The sequence below is a fragment of the Heptranchias perlo genome, chromosome 18 (assembly GCF_035084215.1).
Source record: "Heptranchias perlo isolate sHepPer1 chromosome 18, sHepPer1.hap1, whole genome shotgun sequence".
Taxonomy (NCBI): Eukaryota; Metazoa; Chordata; class Chondrichthyes; order Hexanchiformes; family Hexanchidae; genus Heptranchias; species Heptranchias perlo.
The window spans coordinates 58,814,556-58,827,953 of NC_090342.1; the positions used below are offsets into that span (position 1 = coordinate 58,814,556).

The 13,398-nt window shown below is 49.4% G+C and overlaps 1 protein-coding gene across 1 annotated transcript in view; it reads left to right on the plus strand.

The window, feature by feature from the left end:
• Positions 1-9,337, plus strand: part of LOC137334897 (F-actin-monooxygenase MICAL3-like) — a 173,462-nt gene extending 164,125 nt beyond the window's left edge. Inside the window, exons 11-12 of the mRNA XM_067999978.1 lie at positions 411-501; positions 9,149-9,337. Coding sequence (XP_067856079.1) covers positions 411-501; positions 9,149-9,300 — 243 coding nt within the window. The 3' untranslated portion in view covers positions 9,301-9,337. The remainder of the gene's footprint in view (positions 1-410; positions 502-9,148) is intronic.
• The last annotated feature ends 4,061 nt before the right edge of the window (positions 9,338-13,398 follow it).

A 13,398-nucleotide genomic window follows, 5' to 3' on the forward strand; every position in this document is an offset into this window, starting at 1 on the left:
TCTCGAGCCCCGGTAACTGTTAAATTTAAATCAGGCTTCCAACTGCAGCATGGGAGCCTGATTTAAATATTGCAGTGTCCCGACTCCCTGACGCTCCCAGACTGGACACACCAATGCCAGCCAACCTGCTGGTGCAAAAATGGTGGCAGACACAAACATGGCAGGATGGGGTCATGTTTTGCCATTATTAATTTCTAACCCTCGCCGACTCTCTCCTGCCCGTGGTGGGGTGGGGGGATTAATATCAAGGCCAATGTTTGACGTGATTTGAGTTTTCCACTCCTTGCTGACCCTCTCGAGCACTGATGAGCACTAATATTGTTGCGATTTATCCAGATATCATGGGCTGACGCCTCTGCTAAATGCTTTAAAGCTGCAGCAGCACTGATTGTGACCCTTGCCATTGCCAGGTCCGTCACTTATACAATACAAGCGAGCCAAAGAACATTCCAGAATCCGAAACTGCTGCAATTCCACGATCGCCAAAGCCGAAACAAAGTGGTGAGTGAAAGGAGCATGACACGAGGCGACAAAAGGAATGGACGCTGGGCCTCTCGTCACTGGTGGCCATTTCTGAGACCATTTTGCATATTTGTTAATCCAATCAGTTTGTATTGTATCAGGACTACACCTGAACCATGCTGTGACCAGAGTTCGAGCGAATCGAATAACTGGATGACTGGGGAGGTGGATAGGGCTTTAATCTAAATTGGGGCGGGGGGGGGCGGGGGTGGTTCATGGTGGAGAGAAATCTCGAATGTGAAAGAGAAAAGACAAGGAAGCAGTGCAGGAAAGTGATTGGGGTAAGGATAACCAGAGTGTGTCAGGAAGGCACAGAGTGTAGAAACAAAAGAGCCCACTAACAAACAGGGTCCGGGTAATAAAAACGGTAATAAGACAAATAGGGCCACAGTACAAAAAAATGTTAAGATGTCTAAAAATGTTAAAAAGACGAATCTAAAGGCACTGTATCTGAATGCACGAAGCATTCGTAATAAGGTAGACGAATTACAGTGAAAATAGATGAAGCGTTTGCAACCATCTTCAGCCAGAAGTGCCGAGTGGATGATCCATCTCGGCCTCCTCCCGATATCCCCACCATCACAGAAGCCAGTCTTCAGCCAATTCGATTCACTCCACGTGATATCAAGAAATGGCTGAGTGCACTGGATACAACAAACGCTGTGGGCCCCGACAACATCCCAGCTGTAGTGCTGAAGACTTGTGCTCCAGAACTAGCTGCACCTCGAGCCAAGCTCTACCCGACAATGTGGAAAATTGCCCAGATATGTCCTGTCCACAAAAAGCAGGACAAATCCAATCCGGCCAATTACCGCCCCATCAGTCTACTCTCAATCATCAGCAAAGTGATGGAAGGTGTCGTCGACAGTGCTATCAAGCGGCACTTACTCACCAATAACCTGCTCACTGATGCTCAGTTTGGGTTCCGCCAGGACCACTCGGCTCCAGACCTCATTACAGCCTTGATCCAGACATGGACAAAATAGCTGAATTCCAGAGGTGAGGTGAGAGTGACTGCCCTTGACATCAAGGCATCATTTAACCAAGTGTGGCACTAAGGATCCCTCGTAAAATTGAAGTCAATGGGAATCAGGGGGAAAACTCTCCAGTGGCTGGAGTCATACCTAGCACAAAGGAAGATGGTAATGGTTGTTGGAGGCCAATCAGCCCTGGGGCATTACTGCAGGAGTTCCTCAGGGCAGTGTCCTAGGCCCAACCATCTTCAGCTGCTTCATCAATGACCTTCCCTCCATCATAAGGTCAGAAATGGGGATGTTCGCTGATGATTGCACAGTGTTCAGTTCCATTTGCAACCGATCAAATAATGAAGCAGTCCATGCCCGCATGCAGCAAGACCTGGACAACATTCAGGCTTGTGCTGATAAGTGGCAAGTAACATTCGTGCCAGGCAATGACCATCTCCAACAAGAGAGAGTCCAACCACCTCCCCTTGACATTCAACGGCATTACCATCGCCGAATCCCCCACCATCAACATCCTGGGGGTCACCATTGACCAGAAACTTAACTGGACCAGCCATATAAATACTGTGGCTACAGGAGCAGGTCAGAGGCTGGGTATTCTGCAGCGAGTGACTCATCTCCTGACTCCCCAAAGCCTTTCCACCATCTACAAGGCACAAGTCAGGAGTATGATGGAAGACTCTCCACTTGCCTGGATGAGTGCAGCTCCAACAACACGCAAGAAGCTCGACACCATCCAAGATAAAGCAGCCCGCTTGATTGGCACCCCATCCACCACCCTAAACATTCACTCCCTTCACCACCGGCGCACTGTGGTTGCAGTGTGTACCATCCACAGGATGCACTTCAGCAACTTGCCAAGGCTTCTTCAACAGCACCTCCCAAACCCGTGACCTCTACCACCTAGAAGGACAAGAGCAGCAGGTACATGGGAACAACACCACCTGCACGTTCCCCTCCAAGTCACACACCATCCCGACTTGGAAATATATCGCCGTTCCTTCATCGTCGCTGGGTCAAAATCTTGGAATTCCCTTCCTAACAGCACTGAGGGAGAATCTTCACCACATGGACTGCAGCGGTTCAAGAAGGCGGCTCACCACCACCTTCTCAAGGGCAATTAGGGATGGGCAATAAATGCCGACCTTGCCAGCGACACCCACATCCCATGAACGAATAAAAAAAAATGTATCCGATATAATTGCGATTACGGAGACATGGCTGCAGGGTGACGAAGGCTGGGAGCTGAACATCCAAGGGTATTCGATATTTAGGAAGGACAGGCAAAAAGGAAAAGGAGGTGTGACGGTATTGTTAGTAAAGGATGAAATCGGAGCAATAGTGAGAAAGGATATTGGCTCAGAAAAGCACGACGTAGAATCAGTCTGAGTGGAGTTAAGAAGCACCAAGGGGCAGAAAACACTGGTGGGAGTTGTCACTCGGCCTCCAAAGGGTAGTGTTAATGTAGGGGACGGCATCAAACAGGAAATTAGAGATGCATGTAACAAGGGTACTACAGTAATCATGGGTGACTTTGATCTACATATAGACTGGCCAAACCAAATTAGCAATAATACTGTGGAGGATGAATTCCTGGATTGTGTACGAGATGGTTTTTTAGACCAGTACGTTGAGGAGCCAACCAGGGAACAGGCTATCCTAGATTGGGTATTGTGCAATGAGAAGGGGTTCATTAATAATTTTGTTGTGTAGGGTCCTTTAGGGAAGAGTGACCATAACATGATAGAATTCTTCATTAAGATGGAAAGTGAAGTAGTCCAATCCGAAACTAGGGTCCTCAATCCAAACAAAGGAAACTATGAAGGTATGAGGAGTGAGTTGCCTATGATAGATTGGGATGCTTCATTAAAAGGCATGACGGTGGATAGGCAATGGCTGACATTTAAGGAACGAATGCATGAATTGCAACAGTTATACATTCCTTTCTGGCTCAAAAACACAACAGGAAAAGCGGCCCAACCATGGCTAACAAAAGAAATTAAAGATAGTATTAGATCCAAAGAGGAGTCATATAAAGTTGTCAGAAAAAGTAGCAAGCCTGAGGATTGGGAGCAGTTTCGAATTCAGCAAAAAAGGACCAAGGGATTGATTAAGAGGGAAAAATAGAGTATGTGAGTAAACTTACAAGGAGCATAAAAGCGGACTGTACGAGTATGTAAAAAGAAAAAGATTAGTGAGGACAAACGTAGGTCTCTTACAGTCAGAAATGGGAGAATTTATAATGGGGAACAAGGAAATGGCAGAGCAATTATACATATACTTTGGTTCTGTCTTCACGGAAGAAGACACAAGTAATTTCCCAGAAATTCTAGGGAACCAAGGGACTAGTGAGAAGGAGGAATTAAAGGAAATTAGTATGAGTAAAAAAATAGTGCTGGAGAAATTAATGGGCCTGAAAGCCGATAAATCCCTCGGGCCTGATAATCTGCATCCCAGAGTACTAAAAGAGGTAGCTGTCGAAATAGTGGATGCATTGGTTGTCATCTTCCAAAATTCTACAGATTATGGAACAGTTCCTGTAGATTGGAGGGTGGCAAATGTAACCCTACTATTTAAAAAAGGAGGGAGAGAGAAAATAGGGAACTACAGACTGGTTAGCGTAACATCATTAGCAAGGAAAATGCAAGAGTCTATCATAAAGGATGTGATAATCGGACACTTTTAGACCATAAGATCATAAGAAATAGGAGCAGGAGTAGGCCATTCGGCCCCTCGAGCCTGCTCCGCCATTCAATGAGATCATGGCTGATCTGATTAAAACTTAGAAAATATCAACAGGATTAGACAAAGTCAGCATGGATTTATGAAAGGGAAATTGTGTTTGACAAACCTACTGGAGTTTTTTGAGGATGTAACTGGTGGAATAGATAAGGGAGAACCAGTGGATGTGGTCTATTTGGATTTTCAGAAGGCCTTTGATAAAGTCCCACATAAGAGATTAGTGTGCAAAATTAAAGCACATGGGATTGGGGTTAATATACCGGCATGGATTGAAAATTGGTTAACAGACAGGAAACAGAGAGTAGGAATAAATGGGTCTTTTTCGGGGTAGCAGGCAGTGACTAGTGGGGTATCGCAGGGATCAGTGCTTGGGCCCCAGCTATTCACAATATATATCAATGATTTGGATGAGGGAACCAAGTGTAATATTTCCAAGTTTGCTGATGACACAAAACTAGGTGGGATTGTGAGTTGTGAGGAGGATGCAAAGAGGCTTCAAGGCGATTTAGACAAGTTGAGTGAGTGGGCAAATACATGGCAGATGCAGTATAATGTGGATAAATGTGAAGTTATCCACTTTGGAAGGAAAAACAGAAAGGCAGAGTATTATTTAAATGGTGATGCATTGGGAAATGTTGATGTACAAAGGGACCTGTGTGTCCTTGTTCACCAGTCACTGAAAGCAAACATGCAGGTGCAGCAAGCAGTTAGGAAGGCAAATGGTGCATTGGTCTTCACTGCAAGAGGATTTGAGTACAGGAGCAAGGATGTCTTACTGCAGTTATACAGGGCCTTGGTGAGACCCCACCTGGAGTATTGTGTGCAGTTTTGGTCTCCTAACCGAAGAAAGCATATACCAACCATCGAGGGAGTGCAGCGAAGGTTCACCAGACTGATTCCTGGGATGACAGGACTGTCATATGAGGAGAGATTGGGTCAACAAGGCCTGTGTTCACTCGAGTTTAGAAGAATGAGAGGGGATCTCATTGAAACGTATAAAATTCTGACAGGGCTAGACAGACTGGATGCAGAGAGGATGTTTCCCCTGGCTGAGGGGTCCAGAACAAGGGGTCACAGTCTCAGGATATGGGGTAGGACATTTAGGACTGAGATGAGGAGAAATTTCTTCACTCAGAGGGTGGTGAACCTGTGGAATTCTCTACCACAGAAGGCTGTGGAGGCCAAGTCACTGAATATATTTAAGAAGGAGGTAGATAGATTTCTAGATACAAAAGGTTTCAATGGGTATGGGGAGAGAGCGGGAACATGGTATTGAGATAGAGGATCAGCAATGATCATATTGAATGGTGGAGCAGGCTCGAAGGGCCGAATGGCCTACTCCTGCTCCTATTTTCTATGTTTCGATGTTTAAATATATCCGAGTATTTTGTCGAATGTAATACTACTCAAAAGGATTCTCATCACAGTCTTCAGGTAACAGACACGTTTGTGCGCCCCTAATCTGCTCCGACGCCCCAAAATCTGCTCTGACGCCCCAATCTGCTCCGACGCCCCAAAATCTGCTCCGACGCCCCAAAATCTGCTCCGACGCCCCAAAATCTGCTCCGGCGCCCCAAAATCTGCTCCGGCGCCCCAAAATCTGCTCCGGCGCCCCAAAATCTGCTCCGACGCCCCAATCTGCTCTGACACGCCTAATCTGCAGCGACGCCCCAAAATCTGCACCGACGCCCCAAAATCTGCTCCGACGCCCCTAATCTTCTCCGACGCCCCTAATCTTCTCCGACGCCCCTAATCTTCTCCGACGCCCCTAATCTTCTCCGACGCCCCAAAATCTGCTCCGACGCCCCAAAATCTGCTCCGACGCCCCAAAATCTGCTCCGACACCCCAATCTGCTCCGACACGCCTAATCTGCAGCGACGCCCCAAAATCTGCACCGACGCCCCAAAATCTGCTCCGACGCCCCTAATCTTCTCCGACGCCCCTAATCTTCTCCGACGCCCCTAATCTTCTCCGACGCCCCAAAATCTGCTCCGACGCCCCAAAATCTGCTCCGACGCCCCTAATTGCTCCGACGCCCCTAATCTGCTCCGACGCCCATAATCTGCACCGACGCCCCAAAATCTGCTCCGACGCCCCTAATCTGCTCCGACGTCCCAAAATCTGCTCCGACGCCCCTAATCTGCTCCGACGCCCCTAATTGCTCCGACGCCCCTAATCTGCTCCGACGCCCATAATCTGCTCCGACGCCCCAATCTGCACCGACGCCCATAATCTGCTCCGACGCCCCTAATCTGCTCCGACGCCCAATCTGCTCCGACGCCCCTAATCTGCTCCGACGCCCCAATCTGCTCCGACGCCCCAATCTGCACCGACGCCCATAATCTGCTCCGACGCCCCTAATCTGCTCCGACGCCCCAATCTGCACCGACGCCCCAATCTGCACCGACGCCCCTAATCTGCTCCGACGCCCCTAATCTGCTCCGACGCCCCTAATCTGCTCCGACGCCCCAATCTGCTCCGACGCCCCTAATCTGCTCCGACGCCCCTAATCTGCTCCGACGCCCCAATCTGCTCCGACGCCCCTAATCTGCTCCGACGCCCCAATCTGCTCCGACGCCCCAAATCTGCTCCGACGCACCTAATCTGCTCCGACGCCCCAATCTGCTCCGACGCCCCCAATCTGCTCCGACGCCCGTAATTGCTCCGACGCCCATAATCTGCTCCGACGCCCCTAATCTGCACCGACGCCCCTAATTGCTCCGACGCCCCTAATCTGCACCGACGCCCCTAATTGCTCCGACGCCCCTAATCTGCTCCGACGCCCCTAATCTGCTCCGACGCCCCTAATCTGCTCCGACGCCCCTAATCTGCACCGACGCCCCAATCTGCACCGACGCCCCAATCTGCACCGACGCCCCTAATTGCTCCGACGCCCCTAATTGCTCCGACGCCCATAATCTGCTCCGACGCCCCTAATCTGCTCCGACGCCCCTAATCTGCTCCGACGCCCTTAATCTGCCCCGACGCCCCTAATGGCTCCGACGCCCCTAATCTGCACCGACGCCCATAATCTGCTCCGACGCCCCTAATCTGCTCCGACGCCCCTAATCTGCTCCGACGCCCCTAATCTGCACCGACGCCCCAATCTGCACCGACGCCCCAATCTGCACCGACGCCCCTAATTGCTCCGACGCCCCTAATTGCTCCGACGCCCATAATCTGCTCCGACGCCCCTAATCTGCTCCGACGCCCCTAATCTGCTCCGACGCCCTTAATCTGCCCCGACGCCCCTAATGGCTCCGAGGCCCCTAATCTGCACCGACGCCCATAATCTGCTCCGACGCCCCTAATTGCTCCGACGCCCCTAATTGCTCCGACGCCCCTAATCTGCTCCGACGCCCCTAATCTGCTCCGACGCCCCTAATCTGCCCCGACGCCCCTAATGGCTCCGACGCCCCTAATCTGCACCGACGCCCATAATCTGCTCCGACGCCCCTAATTGCTCCGACGCCCCTAATCTGCTTCGACGCCCCTAATTGCTCCGACGCCCCTAATCTGCTCCGACGCCCCTAATTGCTCCGACGCCCATAATCTGCTCCGACGCCCCTAATCTGCACCGACGCCCATAATCTGCTCCGACGCCCCTAATCTGCTCCGACGCCCCTAATCTGCACCGACGCCCCTAATCTGCACCGACGCCCCTAATCTGCTCGGACGCCCCTAATCTGCTCCGACGCCCCTAATCTGCTCCGACGCCCCTAATCTGCTCCGACGCCCCGAATTGCTCCGACGCCCCTAATCTGCTCCGACGCCCCTAATCTGCACCGACGCCCCTAATCTGCTCCGACGCCCCTAATCTGCTCCGACGCCCCTAATCTGCTCCGACGCCCCTAATCTGCACCGACGCCCCTAATCTGCTCCGACGCCCCTAATCTGCTCCGACGCCCCTACTTGCTCCGACGCCCCTAATCTGCTCCGACGCCCCTAATCTGCTCCGACGCCCCTAATCTGCACCGACGCCCCTAATTGCTCCGACGCCCCTAATTGCTCCGACGCCCCTAATCTGCTCCGACGCCCCTAATCTGCTCCGACGCCCCTAATCTGCACCGACGCCCCTAATTGCTCCGACGCCCCTAATTGCTCCGACGCCCCTAATCTGCTCCGACGCCCCTAATCTGCACCGACGCCCCTAATCTGCACCGACGCCCCTAATTGCTCCGACGCCCCTAATCTGCACCGACGCCCCTAATCTGCACCGACGCCCCTAATCTGCTCCGACGCCCCTAATCTGCTCCGACGCCCCTACTTGCTCCGACGCCCCTACTTGCTCCGACGCCCATAATCTTCTCCGACGCCCCTAATCTGCTCCGACGCCCCTACTTGCTCCGACGCCCCTAATCTGCTCCGACGCCCCTACTTGCTCCGACGCCCATACTTGCTCCGACGCCCCTAATCTGCTCCGACGCCCCTAATCTGCTCCGACGCCCCTAATCTGCACCGACGCCCCTAATCTGCTCCGACGCCCCTAATCTGCTCCGACGCCCCTAATCTGCACCGACGCCCCTAATCTGCTCCGACGCCCCTAATCTGCTCCGACGCCCCTAATTGCTCCGACGCCCCTAATCTGCTCCGACGCCCATAATCTGCTCCGACGCCCCTAATTGCTCCGACGCCCCTAATCTGCTCCGACGTCCCTAATCTGCTCCGACGCCCCTAATCTGCTCCGACGCCCCTAATCTGCACCGACGCCCCTAATCTGCTCCGACGCCTCTAATCTGCTCCGACGCCCCTAATCTGCTCCGACGCCCCTAATCTGCTCCGACGCCCCTAATCTGCACCGACGCCCCTAATCTGCACCGACGCCCCTAATTGCTCCGACGCCCCTAATCGCTCCGACGCCCCTAATCATGTACTGATTGTTTCTTTTCTGGGTTTACAGACTCCATGGCTCGATCCAATAAGCTGCTCGCCTGGTGCCAAAAGCAGACGCAGGGTTACAAGAACGTCAATGTGATTGATCTGACCACATCGTGGAAGAGCGGTCTGGCGCTCTCCGCCATCATCCACCGTTACCGGCCAGACCTCATGTGAGTACCATGTCCAGCCTGTACCTGACGCTCCAGATTTTGTTGAGAGGCCGGCAAGAAACGGGAAACGTTACGAGCAGATTTATTCCCACGGAAAAGTGGGGATCGATCCACCAGGCCGCACTTCTGCCTGTTTTCCTGTCGGGTTTTGTACTGGTCCCTGAAGTGACCACCTGTTTGCCATTAATTATATTAAAATTGGGCCCCAGTGATCTTATTTGGCCGTCCACACAATTTCCTGGTACTGAACCGTCTTCCCACCCATATAACATGGGTTTGAAGGACTGGAGTCGAGTGGGATTTACAGCAGAGTTTTGCGGGCCAGTTCTGAACCTCTTCCTCTTGCTTTCTTTCATTCCCTTCCTGTTTCCATTTAGTGTCTCTGGGCTAGGAAGGGGTTAAATCAGCCTGTCGTCATGGTGTACAATTCGAACTCTGCTAGTTGCTGACCAATCAGGGCTGAGGGTTCAAATCCCCTGTACGACAACTTTTTAAAAGCTGAAAGAAAATTTCCCAAAGCTCTCCCAGTAATTGTTGGTACGGGGGGAAGAAAACCTTACAATCTGAATGAGGAGAGATTTCAATAGATTCCAGCAAACCTCCCATCCTTTTTGAAAAGTATTTGATGGCCATGCTCCTTGTAGGCTCCACAGTAGTGAAAAGTGCGTCAAGTCAACTGTCAACAATCTATATTTTCTCAGAGATATGGTCAAAGAACCGCCACCCCCCCGCCCCCAGAAAATAATTCTCACCCCTTCAACACTAACACCCCTTCAGGCTTTCATGCACTTCCTTTTTTTCCCTCAGAGGAATGTTTGGGAGTCCCTAAAGCTTAAGTTGCAAGCATGTGTCCGGCTGCACTGTGGAGTGTACTTAGTTGCTTGTGCATGTCACAGCTTATATTCAGGACTCATTCGACATCAGCTTGTTTTGAAGCTGTTGGTCAGATTTTGGTCTCACCGAGAGTGTGAACACTCCTTCTCATTCAGAAAGGTCCCATCGAGTGTGAACATTCCTTCTCATTCAGAAAGGTCCCATCGAGTGTGAACACTCCTTCTCATTCAGAAAGGTCCCATCGAGTGTGAACACTCCTTCTCATTCAGAAAGGTCCCATCGAGTGTGAACATTCCTTCTCATTCAGAAAAGTCCCATCGAGTGTGAACACTCCTCATTTAGAAAGGTCCCATCGAGTGTGAATACTCCTTCTCAATCAGAAAGGTCCCATCGAGTGTGAACACTCCTTCTCATTCAGAAAGGTCCCATTGAGTGTGAACACTCCTTCTCATTCAGAAAGGTCCCATCGAGTGTGAACACTCCTTCTCATTCAGAAAGGTCCCATCGAGTGTGAACACTCCTTCTCATTCAGAATGGTCCCATCGAGTGTGAACAATCCTTCTCATTCAGAAAGGTCCCATCGAGTGTGAACACTCCTTCTCATTCAGAAAGGTCCCATCGAGTGTGAACACTCCTTCTCATTCAGAAAGGTCCCATCGAGTGTGAACACTCCTTCTCATTCAGAAAGGTCCCATCGAGTGTGAACACTCCTTCTCATTCAGAAAGGTCCCATCGAGTGTGAACACTCCTCATTCAGAAAGGTCCCATCGAGTATGAGCACTCCTTCTCATTCAGAAAGGTCCCATCGAGTGTGAACACTCCTCATTCAGAAAGGTCCCATCGAGTGTGAACAAGAACATAAGAACATAAGAAATAGGAGCAGGAGTAGGCCAATCGGCCCCTCGAGCCTGCTCCACCATTCAATAAGATCATGGCTGATCTGATCCTAACCTCAAATCTAAATTCATGTCCAATTTCCTGCCCACTCCCCGTAACCCCTAATTCCCTTTGCTTCTAGGAAACTGTCTATTTCTGTTTTAAATTTATTAAATGATGTAGCTGCCACAGCTTCCTGGGGCAGCAAATTCCACAGACCTACTACCTTCTGAGTGAAGAAGTTTCTCCTCATCTCAGTTTTGAAAGAGCAGCCCCTTATTCTAAGATTATGCCCCCTAGTTCTAGTTTCACCCATCCTTGGGAACATCCTTACTGCATCCACCCGATCAAGCCCCTTCACAATCTTATATGTTTCAATAAGATCGCCTCTCATTCTTCTGAACTCCAATGAGTAGAGTCCCAATCTACTCAACCTCTCCTCATATGTCCGCCCCCTCATCCCCGGGATTAACCGAGTGAACCTTCTTTGTACTGCCTCGAGAGCAAGTATGTCTTTTCTTAAGTATGGGCACCAAAACTGTATGCAGTATTCCAGGTGCAGTCTCACCAATACCTTATATAACTGCAGCAATACCTCCTTGTTTTTATATTCTATCCCCCTAGCAATAAAAGCCAACATTCCGTTGGCCTTCTTGATCACCTGCTGCACCTGCATACCAACTTTTTGATTTTCTTGCACGAGGACCCCCAGATCCCTTTGTACTGCAGTACTTTCCAGTTTCTTGCCATTAAGATAATAACTTGCTCTCTGATTTTTCCTGCCAAAGTGCATAACCTCACATTTTCCAATATTGTATTGCATCTGACAAATCTCCGCCCACTCACCCAGCCTGTCTATATCCCCCTGTAGGTTTTTTATGTCCTCCTCACTCTCCACTTTCCCTCCCATCTTTGTATCATCTGCAAACTTTGATATGTTACACTCGGTCCCCTCCTCCAAATCGTTAATATAGATTGTAAAGAGTTGGGGACCCAGCACCGACCCCTGCGGAACACCACTGGCTACTGGTTGCCAGTCCGAGAATGAACCATTTATCCCAACTCTCTGCTTCCTGTTAGATAACCAATCCTCCACCCATGCCAGAATATTACCCCCAATCCAGTGATTCTTTATCTTAAGTAATAATCTTTTATGTGGCACCTTGTCGAATGCCTTCTGGAAGTCTAAATACACTACGTCCACTGGTTCCCCTTTATCCACCCTGTACGTTATGTCCTCAAAGAACTCAAGCAAATTTGTCAGACATGACTTCCCCTTCGTAAAGCCATGCTGACTTTGTCCTATTAAATTATGTTTATCCAAATGTTCCACTACTGTCTCCTTAATAATAGACTCCAAAATTTTACCCACCACAGATGTTAGGCTAACTGGTCTATAATTTCCAGCCTTCTGCCTACTACCCTTTTTAAATAACGGTGTTACATTAGCAATTTTCCAATCTGCCGGGACCTTTGCCGAGTCCAGAGAATTTTGGAAAATTATTACCAAAGCATCCACAATCCCTACTGCCACTTCCCTCAAGACCCGAGGATTTCAGCCATCAGGTCCAGGGGATTTATCCGCCTTGAGTCCCATTAATTTACTGAGTACCAATTCCTGAGTGATTTTAATCGTATTTAGCTCCTCCCCCCCCCCCAGAGCCCCCTGTTTGTCCAGTGTTGGGATATTCTTAGTGTCCTCTACCGTAAAGACTGAAACAAAATATTTGTTCAGCATTTTTGCCATCTCCATGTTTCCCACCATTAATTTCCCGGTCTCATCCTCTAAGGGACCTATGTTTGCCTTAGCCACCCTTTTTCTTTTTATATAACTGTAGAAACTCTTGCTATCTGTTTTTATATTTTTTGCTAATTTATTTTCATAATCTAACTTCCCTTTCTTAATCAATCCTTTAGTTACTTTTTGCTGTCTTTTGAAGACTTCCCAATCTTCTATCCTCCCACTAAGTTTGGCTACCTTATATGTCCTTGTTTTCAGTCGGATACTATCCTTAATTTCTTTACTTAGCCACGGATGGCTGTCATTTCTTTTACACCCTTTTTTCCTCAGTGGAATATATATTTTTTGAAAGTTGTAAAATAACTCCTTAAATGAACACCACTGTTCATGTACCGTCTTACCCTTTAATCTATTTTCCCAGTCCACTTTAATCAATTCCGCTCTCATACCATCATAGTCTCCTTTATTCAAGCTCAGTACGCTTGTTTGAGAACCAACCTTCTCACCCTCTAATTGGATATGGAATGTAACCATGTTATGGTCACTCATTCCAAGGGGTTCCTTAACTAGGACATTATTAATTAATCCTGGCTCATTACACAGGACCAGGTCCAAGGTTGCCTGCCCCCTTGTAGGATCAGTTACATACTG